The 14,446-nt window shown below is 45.6% G+C and overlaps 1 protein-coding gene across 1 annotated transcript in view; it reads right to left on the bottom strand.

Moving 5' to 3' along the window:
• Nucleotides 1–800: 800 nt before the first annotated feature.
• The window catches only part of BORCS5 (BLOC-1 related complex subunit 5), an 87,088-nt gene continuing 73,442 nt past the window's right edge, over nucleotides 801–14,446 (bottom strand). The window contains exon 3 of the mRNA XM_019473199.1: nucleotides 801–4,972. Coding sequence (XP_019328744.1) covers nucleotides 4,742–4,972 — 231 coding nt within the window. The 3' untranslated portion in view covers nucleotides 801–4,741. The remainder of the gene's footprint in view (nucleotides 4,973–14,446) is intronic.

The raw sequence follows: 14,446 nt of genomic DNA, 5'->3' as shown, positions 1-14,446 counted from the left end.
GGTGGATCCCATCCGGCCCCGTAGACTTGTGTGTGCCTAAGTGGTGTAGCAGGTTGCTAACCATTTCCCCGTGGATTATGGGGGCTTCATTCTGCTCCCTGTCTTCCAGCTGAGGGGGCTGGGTACCCAGAGAACAACTGGTCTTACTATTAAAGACTGAGGCAAAGAACGCATGAAGTACCTCAGCCTTTTCCTCATCCTTTGTCACTGTTTTCCTTTGCTGCTCATGTTTAGTCTTCCTGCTGAATCTTAGGAAAGCTGTTGGGTGCACACAAGGTGCAAGCACCCTAACAAAACAGGCAGAGAGTGACTCACACCACAAGTGCTTTGCACAGGGAAGCTACAGTCTTTCTTACGCAAGTGTCTGAGTCCATCAATCCCAGATCCTCCTCTTTATCTCCGAGAGGCTACCAGCACAGAAAAGGTAGGCAGCCAGCTGAACTACAGTCCCACCCCACTGCTAGCGAGTCACAAGCATCGCTACACACATAATTTATTTAAACTGGACATCAGTGCCAACCTGAATTGGGACAGCATCCCAAAAACCCAACATCTATTTTCATTCCAGGACACACGTTTCCTTACAGTCCCAGGGCAGAGGCAGCCCCAGGGCAGCTGAAACCAGCCATCTCCATGGCACGAAGGTGGGTTCTGCATACAAAGCAGTAAAGCTAAGACACGCCCTCCCACGCTAAAGTGTGCATACTGTCCATAGACATCGCAGCGAGAAGTGGTGTGCTGTAGATAAAGAATAAGCAAGGCAGTCGGAGAAACGACACACTTGGAAAAGAGCAATACAAACTTTTTAATGCTGGAGCTGTGGGACACGTAGCACGTAGGCGGCTAAAAGCAGAGCAAGTCTGTGAACAGGATAATAACCCATAAACCAAGGAGCGCTCAGCCACGAGGCTGGTAATCGAAATACACTCTGGCAGCTTGGGAACAGGAGGGATGTTACAATAGTACCTCAGGAAACCACTGGCACATAGTCTGATGGAGAGAGAGGGGCTGGCTCATGCAATGAGTGGGCCTGTGAAAATGTGTATTTCTATTCTTTCTGTGTAAAAGCTTAGAGGAGGGGAAAATACACTTTAAATATTTAAATATATATAAATATATTTAATTTAAAATACATATATTGAAAAAACCCACAACTCTTTTCTGTCCCCTTCACCAGATCTTCACAGGAATTGTCCTGCAGATAGGTTGGCACTTTAGCACCCTGCCAACACATTAAATTACAAGAACAATAGAAACAACAAAGTGAATCTCTTCTACGCGTGTAGCACACTGACCAGTGTAGGATGCAACAAGCACCAGCGGCAGCACAAAGCGGGGGATCACAACAGCAGAGTCAGGGGAAGAACCAGAGCAGCTCAGGCCAGCAGAGAACCGCAGACCCAGGGACTCACCCTGTTCTCCAGCTTTTCAGAAGATTGCCTATCAAGAAGCTTAGCCTGCACCCCAGACCACACACCACCTCAGAAAGCAGAAAAAGGCAGGAATGTTTGTTTTCAGTGGAGCACGCCGGATTATTCTCCGTTCATAGCGCTAACTTTGTGGTAGAAGTAATGGCTAGTACATTCGTGAGAGATACCTGAGGCCTTCTCCAACAGCATTTGGCTTGGAAAAGGAAATTCATAAGCAGAAAGGTAATTCCAGTCACATCTCAAATCTCCTGCTAAACAGCGGGAAAGGGAGTAAAGCAACAGTCTCACCTTGAGCATCACCTGCATCTGAGATGAAGCTGAAAGCAGTGTGCAGAGCAAAGCGAACGAGGAGCAGCCAAGCACCGAACAGCAGCTCAAGACGACGTGCAGGAAATGTCTTCCCCTCAGTGAGAGGTCCAAAGACTTACAGTTAATGAAGCCAGTGACAATGTTTTAAATAAAACTGTAAACCATCGTTTGAGAACAGTTAGAGGGTGCATGCTATCTTACAGTACCCACACAGACTATCACCTGTGGAATGAAGGTGATGACCTGTGTGCTTTGGAAGAGGTCGGCCTTCACATTTCAGCTCTGATTTCTTTCTAGTTAAGCTATTAACATTTTTCACAACTTACCCTTGCTGCTCAGAAAGCTCTAGCTGGGAGGCCCAGCAGCACATCCACAAGCTTAAAGGCCAGTGTTCATAGGAACAAGCATTTTCTCCCATTATCAGCCCAATGTCTAGGTGTTTTATAGCAAATAAGGAAGGAACTGATTTGCAGCCCTCACTCCTGCAGCGTTCAGATAGGAATACTATTCACTTGCCCTCGTTAGCACCGCAAGGAGCAATGCTTTGATCTGATACTTAATAGCACACGGCCAAATGTCTAGAAGCTTTACAGGAGAGAGCATCTGCAGCCTAGCCCCTGCCTCAAGATCCAATATCAGGATCTTCCCACCAGTATAGGCTTCCATCACGCCAGGGTGTGGGATATCCATGATCCCGTCTGGCAGACGGCTGAATGTCGCACATTCTAAACTTCCAGACAGCATCATCTGGACGAGGAGGACAAAAACGCCTGCAGCCGCTATTTAAAGCTGCTGAATATTCTCGTGTGTCTGATGGCAGGAGGCAGAGACATATTCAGTGATGGACAATAAGGACCCTCATGGGCATGGCCATGACAAGCAGGTTTTCATGGGTTGTTAAGTCTCACGTAAGCTTTTAACAAACCAAGAGTAAAATACTGCAGGACGCACGAGCAAGGATGGAAGCCTGATGTTACATCCCGTGCAACATACAGCATACGCCTATATATATACACAACTATGTAACAGCTCTGGGGTGGAAGCAGTAGACAACCAGGCCCACTCTGCTGCCTTTGCTAGAAAAATCTGCTGAGTTCCTTGCCGTCTCTCAAGCAGTCAATCACTCTTCCCAGGCATCATTCCAGGGGGCTTCATTTCTATGGGACTCTGTTTCCAGACAGTGTTCAGCAGGCCCTGGGGTCCAATCACCGCTACGGTTCAGTTACACATCTAAGTTGGCTGCAGTCTGTGTCACAAAATTCACTCTAGGCTACATGGCCTTTGGGAATGCAACAAGAAACAGCCTGTTGCTTCCTGCCACCAGGGAGAAATTAATACCGTCAAAAACCTACCGCGCTCTTACTCCCATATGCTTAGAGACCATCTTTTGCTGATTAAGTACCCTTAAGTACTAAGAGGTATTGAAGCAAGTTGCCTTTGGCAAGTCACCTAGCCTTGTGCTGTACTGGAAGATGGGTTGTCACACTGACTCTCTCAAAGACAGCTGTCCTCACCACTGGAATTGCACTCCTGATGTACAACCACCCTTGGGGTTCATGGGTGCACTTCAGCCTCCTCGCCAGCAACAGCATTCTGGGACTAACATAAACACACACAAACCTACCCTTGACCCAGCAAACTCCTCGCTTTGGTTTCACGCCCTTTCTGCTGCAGACGAGCTGCCACGCAATTGTGACGCAGGCTGTTAAACCTTACTTCTAGATTTGTAAATATTTTTACAGCAGTGTGTAGAATATCCCCCCATTTTATATGGAAAGAAACCAAAGCTCAGAGAGGTGCTGGCAAATCGCCTACAGCCAGCAGACCAGTGGCAGACTTGGCAACCAACCCATCTCCTACGGGCCAGCCCAGCGCCCGGGCGGCGTGGACATACTGCCTGCCTTCCAGCAGGGCCCTCAGCTTGGGAGAAGGCAAGAACATCCTGTCGCCTTTGGAGCAGTTCACTGAGTGCGGTCCCAAAGGGCCATTTGGTTTCAGTCATAAAACACCACGCTCAGGCAAGCTCTTGGCATGGCAGCGGCTAAGCCAAGGAGAAGACCTAAAGGACTTCTCGTATCTCCCCCCTCCAACTCCATACACTTGAAGGTAAAGAAACAACTGCATCCCTCTGGTAGAAAAAGACAGCACCAAGATAACTGGAGTGTCCCAATAAAAATAAAAAAGACACCTCGTGTCCAACTCTGCATCCCAAAGTGAGCAGGTCAGTGCCAATGCCTGTCAGAATCACTGTGCAAGGTGAGAGACACGAAATGCCACCAGCTGGGGTGTGGGGACATTGCCAGGGCAAGGGGGAGAGGAACGCTAAGGTTTGCTTAACATTAACAGACATACGTATCTGGAACAGTTATTCCTTTACAGCCTCATAAATTAGTGAGCTCATAAAAACAGGAGCCTCGAGGAGGACATGCCAAAACCCTGCCATGCAAACCATGTTAATTATGATAATAGGCAGATTTTAATAAGCCAGTTCCTGGCTCCCGCACTTTCACCTATAAAACACACATGTTTCCAAGGCCAGGGGATCTCAGAAATACCTGCCAGCCCTCTAATCGTCTAAACCCCAGTAGCACAAAAAATATGTTAGAGGGCTTGTCACACCCTATATCCCTTTGAATTTTTCTAGTAAAAAAAAAAATAAAAATCAGATGAAAGAAAACTCCTCCTCTGTAAACCCCAATCTAGTCACAGCAATGAAACAAATGTCTCGGCACAGGCGGTGGTAGTGGTAAAGGAGACAGGAGGGCAAGAGGAGGGAGCTGAAGGAATGGTAAATCATCTTCTCCAGACGACGGGACCAGGGAGCTCCTGGATTCCTGGCTGCGTAGTTCTGGCAGCTGACGCTGCTCTTCCTCCGATGCCCTGGCAGAGAGTCAGGCAGCACTGCCGTCCGCTTCAAACATCTGCCAGCCCAGCCCGTTGGAAGCGCGTCTGTGCTGAACGCTGGAGCGTGGAAGGTGAGGAGGGGGAGCCTGCCGGATCAGCTAAGACTTTAGCTCCCGGTCGGGTTTCATGCTGAAGGGCTCCAGCCTCTCGCTCTCTGGCAGCATGCTGTTCAGCCGCTCCATCAGTGGGATCGTCTGGTCGATGCCCATCTGTATACGGCGGAGGATGGCAGACATTTCATTGACCTTCTGGATCTGCTCCGCATACTTGGCATACTTCTTCTGGCGTTCCTGCATGAAGCTATAAAGAGTTTCCACAGAGAGGTCCATCTGTTTAAAAACAACAAGCAGAGTGAGGCGCATTAGGCCGACTGTTACCACAGGCCCTTCAGCACGTTGTCTTTCCTAAAAGCAACCGAGAAGCATGTTAGACACCCCACTGGAGCTACCAGCCAGGTACAAAGGAGCTCCTCTGTTGGGGCAAAAATACACCCAAATGCTGAATATTTGATCAGAAAATTTTTATTTACAGGGTTGAAAGCCAACAGGCACTGCCAGGGATTTCCCAATAAACTATCCACATATCCTCCAAGTTATCCAAACCCAGGGAACTCATGGCCTCTGCCTACACCTGTAGTATATTTTCAGTGGAGGCTGTTAATTTGCAAGCATTAAGCTCTACCGTAGTTGCCAGTGCTAATTTCATCAGCTTAGCCAGGTTAGTCTGTGACTAAGCCACTGCTGTTATTACCATCGTCATCTGGAAAACTCCTGCCTTGGGAAAGAATCACAATGGATTGCTAGTGTCCCTAATTTCCCCGAATCCTAAAAATAAATGTGTTATGAATGACCCCAGGAGAGACATTAAGTAAATCAGCCATGCAATTAAACACCGTAAGTACCCAAACATGGCTCTAGCGTGATGACAATGACAGGAACTGCAGTGCTATTCCTGCCATTGAGTGACAAAGGTAGCCTTTATAATTCACAGCCCAACTTTCTCTTCAGCCAAACCTGTAAACTCCAGGCAGGATTCAGCCAATAGCTGCTAGTACCGTACACGTGAACCAAGGCAGATGGTTTAAGCTGTTTTACACATTGTAAAACATACCATATATTCAGAGAGCTTGGTAATAGATCTGCTCCAAGCCCTCAAGTGCACACCTGAAGCTCGGTTGCTTCGGCCTGCTGTAGCTGTGCTCGACAACCCCCGTTGCTCTCCTGTGATGGCTCTTCAAACTGGTATGTCTGAGCGGTTGGAACGCATCCTGCAACCACGCTCTGTTGTGGTGGAGAGCAGTTCCCTTGCTTGGGACTCGGCGCATGCCCACAGTGGCTGCCCAGTGAAGGGCAGGAGCGGACACATGCTGACCAGTTTTAGCCTACTGCCGCCTCTTATCACTGTTTTTCTGAACCTCTCCCATCTAATTACCCCCAGAGGAAGGAGGTCACCACTCATGATGAAGCGGCCTCAGGGAATCGCTGCTGAGGACTCCTGGTCTACCAGGAGTCCCCGGTTCAAACAACATCCCTCGCTTTAACTGTGTGACAGAGTCAACCCATTCAGTGGAGGACAGCGACCATACCTGTCATCAGGGACAACACAAATTTATCAGTGCACTGCTAAAAAACAAGCCGTGCTGACCAGGTCTGACCTACATAGTACTTAATGGGCAAGTGTAATCCTGCCCCAGCACTCAGTGGTGCGGGCCTGTAGGGGAGAGCCTGCAGCAAAGGAAGGACTGGGTGGAAGCAGTGCAAAGCTAGAAGGGGGATCCCCCACTGAGAAGGGAAGTCCCACCCGACCGAGCACTGCTGTCCTGCTGGCAGCAGCAGTGTTTGACACTGGGGGAAAAACTAGGGGAGCTGTGTTTGCTGACAAACGTCCCTTTCAAGCCCTGGGGAAGGGGTCAAGACAAAAACAGTCAGGCAAGAAAATATTTTATTGAGAAATGTAAGTAACAAACAGCATTGAAAACAAACACACAAGTTTCCGCTGAACTGTCATGGGGATTAGGAAGCATTTTTTTTTCCCCCTATCACCGCCATCAGAGCTGGATACAGTACCAATTAACCTTTTATTTGGTTTGTACTTTCTAGTGCTCTCAGGCCAAATTTTTCCTCTTTGCCTCTGAGCTTTCCTGTGAATTCCTCCCTCCACGCTTTCATGCACAGGACAAAATAAAAACCAGCAGAACAGGAAACTCCAAATAGAGTGGAAACAATTTAAGCCTGCACAGGGGTTTCTATTAAAACCCCAGCTTAATAATTTAGTAGCTTGGCGCTAGCTCTGTAAATTGGAGTGTGTAAAAAGCAGACCACCACCAGGTCTGCACGGGATGGAAGTAAATTCAATCCAGCACCTAAAAACATCCTACCTAATGAGAGACAGTGGCATGGAGTGGCAGCCAGTTGGAAACCTGCCAAAAGCCAGCACGCCTCATTAAACTGAGCAGCGCGGGGACCCAGGCAGAAACCTCCTCTGGTGTTGAAGTTCTCCTCCACAGGCAGGTTCTCCACATGGTCTCACAGCGCTGTGCAAGAAGCAAAGCGCGCATCTACCAAGCTCTGAAACAAAAAAACCCAAAGACCCCCTTTTCTTTCCATTCCAATAATTTTCATTTGTTGACTTTTGGGCTCCTTGTGTAAATACCAGTGCGTCCACCTACTGGAGGGAAACATGGGGAGAAGCTCAAGCTGACCTGCAAAAGGAAGAAGAAATGCGGAGTGGCCTTCCAAGCTCTTTGCTACTTTTGGACACATTCACAATGGCTATAAAAAAAGCTGCTTCACAAAAAAGAGAAAGGGTGGAAGTGAGTGTTTCCTATGGTTTCCCTACACCTAGCGTTCCAGTTTGTCTGCTGCGGGAAGCCACGGCAGCTGCACAGACAGTGACACGACAAGGGGGACTTAAGTTGAGTAATTGTGAGGAAAGGCCAATTTTTACTCGGACTGAACCTGGTCTTTTTAACTAGGAAAAAAACCCCAAAAAACCCCTTACGTGTTAACTCTTGTATATAAATGCCAATGCCTCTTTGCAGCTTTCCTTGAAGCGGGCCTAAATACACACTTACATCCTTCCTGCCTCCTCCCCCTCCAAGCGAGCTCCTCCAGTGCCAGACCTTGTGCTTTTACCTTTCCTGGCGCTCAGTCCCATTCCTCTGGTGCTCAGACTGGGCCTTCAGTTGCAGGACTCAGAGGATTAGCCCTATTTACCCACCACAGAGACTAAAACTATCCTTTGGGAATCTGCAATTAACAGGGAATGCGCATAAGAATCCGCTTAATTCCCAACTATTTAATTCCATACAGTAGCAATAAAAAGCATCTGGAGAAAGGGAGCTTAGGCAAGTCTGCTCCCTTGCCTACAGCCAAGGCAGCCCATGCTTTTCAAGACACCCTCGAGGGTCAGATGAGTGAATTTGCCTTCTCTGAGCAGCTCCCATCAACTCCCACCTCCCACACATGAGGCCCTGCCACAGCCTCTTCTGAAAAACACTCAGGTCCTAGCCTTCTCACCCATCCATGGCTGAGAAGCTCTCTGGGAAGCCCAGCAAGACGCCTCAGAGCCAGCAGCTCTTCCATTGCCCTACAACCATCTGCAAGTGTTTATTTGAGCCATTGCTTCTGCTCTGCTTGCTTTGAGCTTCCTACTACACCAGGCCACCACAGTTGCGGGGAACTCCCCTGTCAGCAGGTCACCACCCTGTACCTGTAAGCCATGACAGATGTGGAGCTGCACTGTCACCAGCCCCTTGAAAGCTTCACCATCACCAATTTCTCCTTCAAACATCACCACTGAGTAAGGTATCATCATCCCCAACTTACAGGTACAGAAGAGTTTAGAGAGTCAAAAGACTGGACCTGATGCCTGTTATGAAGGAACAGAACAAGAGCAGAGGACAGAGCCCAGCACGCAAGGTCCTGGTCCTATTTCTCGTCAAAGCGAGAGGTTCTGCCCAGCCTGGTCTTGAGGAAAAAAGACATGTTCTCAGTGAAGGGGTGAGAGCTCCCAATGCACATTTTATTTCTTTCCAAAAATAATTCCTCCTGTTAAAGCAGCAAACCTGAGGCTGGATACGCCCAGAGTAGAAGACAGGATTTTTCCCCCCTTCCTACATGAAAAGGATGGAAGAGTTTTTTCAGTTTTTCTTCTAGGAGTATAGTATCATAAAAACAGACAAGCCTAAAACTCACCTTCCAGCATGATGTACTTTTTTGTACAGCCAGTGACTTTCAGAATTTGGGTCTGTTTCTATAAGCTCATGACTCCTCCGTGGATCAGTAGCAGCAGGACACTAATTTATGCCTCAGCTTCACATTTTAAACATGAAATGACATCTACTGGGCTTTTCTTTCCTCAAATGAAAACAGATTCATAATTACTTCCAACAACAGTGCAAGATAGATATTCCCCCACTTAAAAGGGCCCCAGCACAGCCCCTCCTGCTACACCATTCACATTGTCAACCAGTAAGGGCTCGCAGATTCTCCTCTGCGTTACACAGGCCCATTTGTAACACCACACTGATGAAACACAAAAACAACTGAGGGGACTTTCAGACATCTTGCACAGCACAAATTCTTGCATTCATTTTAGAATTCTTCTTGGCCCACACTGCCAAGCAGAATAAAGACATTAATTTAGCCCATAAAAAGACTGAGGTCAGCACTGGACACTGCCCAATTCTTTTCAAGAGACCACACTGAAAACAAACCAGTGCCCTATATATACCTCTTACCTGGCATGGTTTTATAGCACCTCTGTCATGGGCATGTAAGTGTCCTGAGCTCTCAGAAACAGAGGTCACATCTTGTTAGTTCAATGACTGAGACTGAAAATTACATTTTCCCTGGTTGCAGAACATGCAAACGCAATCAGAAGTTCATTAAACTTGGAATCAAATTTCTAGAGAGGCACTGCTGACATTCGTAACAAAACAAATACTTCTCATAAGAGGATGCTCTGTCATTCCCAGCTTCTCCACTCCCTCCTTAAAACGCCAGTAAGGCAAGAAGACCTTTTGCTTCCCCCCCACTGAGCAACAGCCTTCAAGAGCTCAGCTAGACATCCACTTGTCCTGTATCCCTCTGCCCTAATGATCTGCTGTTAGCTCCCATCCCCTACGGCTGCCACTCAAAAAAACACAGCAATTGGGGTGCAATCCTTATTCCAGAAAGTTCACTTGCTAGAACAGTGCTCTGAGCACAAGCAGCCTTTCCCTTCACGTTGTCAGGTGCCTGGCTGGGGTTAAATGAACTCCTTCCTGCAGCTGCAGAAAAACCACATCAGAAAGTGACAGGCGGGAACATGACTGCATGGAATATTAGTCACGATGTGCTGGTGTGAAAATACTTTTCAATCAACTCACTTAAAACTGAAGACAGCTCCTCTTTCTGTACTGCTTGAAAACAAATGTGCTCAATGAATGGCTTTTTTTTTTTCCTCTCTTCCCCTCTCTCTTTGATAATGTCACGCAAAGTTAGCACAATAGATTGTGATGACTTCCTGATGATGGGAACACCCTCTGTTTCTCCCACTCATCCCACACACTGCTAAGTGATAAACTTACTGGGTAGCATCTTTGCCAGGGTAGAAAACAGAGACACCCAGTCAAGGATCCCACGTCCTCCTCTTCAGCATCGGTCATGAGTACAGTTCTCATGAGTACCCTCTCTCTGCGCCACTGTCAGGTAAACAATTATAATTTGTGTTTAAGTTTTGCTTATCACTTCCAAGACCTAATCCCATGCCAAAATGTTCCTTTTGCTCCTTCTGTAATTTGTCATTGCTGTAAACAATTGCCAAGGAGTTACTCAGTCTAAGTATTGCACAGATCGCAGTCATGTTAGAGAACAAAGAGTAACCATTTTAACTGGCTCTAACATTGAGTTTTAGTAGTATTAACAGGTACATCAGGGCCCTTACTTACTTCAAACGATCTATAGCTAAATCCATACCTGTTCCCTTGGAGGTACAGTAGATACACGATAGTGTAAGATAGGCTGCTGCTCCCGAAACATCAGGATTTACCTATTTTGGGAGGCCTTGGGTTGCACAAAAGAATTCAGAATTCAAAAGAATCAGAAGGTTCGTTCCTGAAATTAGCTTTTCCACCTTCCTGCATATTGTGTTATGGGACAGGATATGTTTGTTGCTGCCCTGCAGTCTGACCTCCGCAGCCCACGTCTCACTAAGCTCTGACTCGAGCCTTCCCTGCTCGAGAGCTACCAGCATCTCTCTGCCAACTGGCAGTCCCCCAAGCTTAAGTTATGACTGCTATCACTAACTGTGGCTAAAAAAAGAGTCCTAAAGCTACGATTAAAACAATACCTATCTCTCGCCCAGCACTAATGAACAAGTAGACTTCCAAGCGCTTGAAAAAGCAGGGCCCCACTTCACAGAGGTGGAAGAAGGCTGAGAGCAAAGCCCAACAACCAGCAGCCATCTGGAATCTGGTGCTGTAGACGCTACAGCCAGCTCTCCAGCTTGGATATATCTCCTATCACAGTCCTGTTCTACTGGACTGACTTTACTTACATTTCCCTCAACACCACAGCTACTTATCATCCTTCTCTCTCAAAACAGCTAAACCATAAGCAAATTAAACTCACGGCACAGTTTCACATTACACAAAATCCAATGCAGCAGTCCCACCCCTCATCTTCAGATTAGCTGTACGATCATGGGATCGGTTCTGCACATAAGTCGCCGGGGCGGGGGGAACAAAACAAGCTTGGTCTTCACAGGCTCTCTTTTCTTCTGTGGTTTGGTCTTCTGTCCCATCAGTTTGCTAGCCTGACCCTTCAGCATGACAAGTCACAGAAGCAGCAGGATCACCACGTGAAGAGAAGCACCATCTCTCCCACTGCACAAGTTCCTGGATCCTAATTTAGCGTTTGCTGTTGCTGTGTCAGACTTTTAAGTACACAACAAGATTCTTGTTACCTCTTCAAGAAGAGGTATCTGATTTTATCAGTAAGTTTTCTGAAATGTCACCAAGAAAAGGTTATAGTAATTTCTAGCTCATTGACTTTAACTAGTAAGAACGCTTTTTTAGAGCTTTCAATTGCTGCTTTCATAGAACAATCTACATCCATCTAAAAAGTCATCTCTAAAATTTATCAAGACTAAAAAATGTTATGTTACATTCAAAGCATTAGAAATGCTTCCATACCTCTCCTAAATGACAAAGTTTAAGAAAAATAAACAACAAAAAACCACCCAGACAATACATAAGATAAATGAACCTGTGTGTACAACATCCTCACAAAACCTCTCTTTTGTGGAGTACAACCCCACAGAAATGAATCAGAAACTCCTAGCCTGTCTTTAATTAGCTGTTCCTAGAGAAAGAAAAATCTGTATCTGGTACAGAGTGATCTGTTGCTTAAATGATAACTTGCACAACTCTGTTTCAGACTACCTAATAATTCTGCTACAAAACACAGCCTTCAATTCCCTCATTTCCCGATTTTACACTGCTGCCACTCATTCAGAAAACTCCTATATCCAGCCAGAGCTTGAATATTACAGGACAACAGCACTTGCAAATGTTACTTACCCTTAGGGTTTTATTTTATCATAAATTTCAGTTCTGTACTTTTAACATGTCAGAACAACTAGCTTTAAGCAAGTTGGTTTTCCTACCAAGAATAAGCTTCAATTTGAAAAGAGATGACCGATATCATTAATGAGATGTTTCTCAGAAAACACCACCGTTCTCATTTCAGAGTGAGAAGGTGCTATCGAAAATAGTCAGCATCATTACTTTTGCAAGCCATCTGATCTAATGATATTATTCTCAGCTTCACACTTGGGACCCGATAGCTGTAGGTCTTCTTTTCCAGATGTCCTACAGAAGGTCTTTCAAAATTTTTCAAAAGGGGATGCTAACCTTTGCCATATTTAGTCAGGGTTAGACACGCTAGAAGAAAGCATTTTCTAGAAGAGAACACTACTTATGAGGAAAAAACTCTTAAATCTGTTCTCAGACAATGCAAAGGAGCTGAGTTTTAACCATTTCCTACAGTTTCTGAAGTGGTAAAAGGATTATCTAGGACTCCCTCTTTTTTTTGTCAGACAAAGATGTGTTCAAGCACCACGCCACCGCACTTCCACAGCCAGTCCAACACATCTGGTTGCATCAAGACCTACCTCCCATGTGCTGTGCAGATGGCCTGTATACACGCAAGAAGGCTGAAGTGTGAGATGTGCAGGGGCACAAGCCCAGCAGTCAGGAATCGAGGATTTCTGGACATCTGACAGCCCAGATGAAGCTTTTGCTCTTTCCCCGCCAGTCACAGTTCTCATACGAAACGTCCAAATTGACAACTTCTCACCAGGGAAACTCAAAGGTATGTCAGCTCTAACAATGTTAGCCATTGATAATCTGAAAAATTTTTGAAAGATCTTTTTGAAGCTCTACATCAGCTCTTTCATGTTCAAACAGAACATGAAATGAGCCAAGTACCTCCCAGTGATGATGAGAATGGGAGGATCTACTCCTTCATTCCCAGAAGAGCTACTTTAAAGACTGACTCCACCATACTTAAACAGTGCTGAAGCTTAAATGTCCCAGCACTTTTCTGGAGGTCACATCTGATAGTAAGTCTTTGGCTTTTCAGGAAAGCCTCAAGAAAATCTTGAGCACTGTAGATCATTTCCATAGCAACCTCTTCTGAGGCTATAGACTGTTGTTCAAAATACAACAACAAGAGTACATACCACCAACAACGATCAGACGAAAGTTCAGTGAGTGAGTAGTGGTAACTCTAATCCACTCTGAGCATCCATTTTTATTGTATTGAGCCACAGTGGCCTGAAGTTTCACAGAAGGCTGAGTATTTCTCTCTCCTTGTTTATGTCTACAAATGGATCTCTAGAACAAATTGATCAAAAGCAAGAAGGCATTTGAAAATTTACACTATGACCTGGCAGGACAACTTATAATTGAAAAGTGAGTAGTTAATCTTCAGTTCCCATGTAGCTTAGGTTGGGCATAAGCAAGAATTAAATTCTGTGGACTGGATTAAGCAAAAGGAAAGGCTATGACCCAAGAATCCTTTCTGACCTTAAAAACTCTTATAAATTCTTTGGCATATACTGCTGTTATGTTGATTTGTTTTACAACAACTACCTGAGCATCTTTTTCAGCTGAAATTCATCCGATTTACGATTTTATCTTTTAGATAATTTGCCAGTCCCAGCAATTGCTCTTCAAATACATCACTTTCTCTTCTGGTTAAAAAAAAAAAAATCTTATTTCTTGTCCACTACACCACAGTTTGGCACGGTTCATACACTTGATCACAGGGTATTCTACTATACTGTAATTCAGCATTTTATCCAGGCTTCCAGAGGTAGATGACACATCCAGTCAGGAACAACACCCACATGAATTAATTACTAGTAAATGATATGTTTCATACCTCTAGAGCAGTGTTGAAATAATGGCTAATAACGTTCTCACATAGAAACATTCATGCCCCAATGGCACTGAAACACTAAGGAAACCCTACCCTTCATAAAAAGCAAGATGGATAGATTACTTGCACTAAGGCTTTGTAATACTTTCAACATGAAGTCATCTCTGCAGATCACATCTGATTGTTATCAGAATGCTAATTATAGGGATGCTAACACAAGGTCAACTCCGCTCCCCCAGCCTACCACCTAGCATCTTTAAGTCATCAGTGCAACTCCAAATATTTGCAAATACTACTGGTTAACCTATCTAAAATAATATCAAACTGCTGAACAGCTTTCAGCTAACACTCCGGACACCTCCCCTCCTCCCCCAG

Source organism: Aptenodytes forsteri, unplaced genomic scaffold (genome assembly GCF_000699145.1).
Source record: "Aptenodytes forsteri isolate BGI_AS27 unplaced genomic scaffold, ASM69914v1 Scaffold486, whole genome shotgun sequence".
Classification (NCBI taxonomy): domain Eukaryota; kingdom Metazoa; phylum Chordata; class Aves; order Sphenisciformes; family Spheniscidae; genus Aptenodytes; species Aptenodytes forsteri.
The sequence above is the reverse complement of the archived record's forward strand: the minus strand, read 5'-3'. Positions and strand labels throughout refer to the sequence as shown.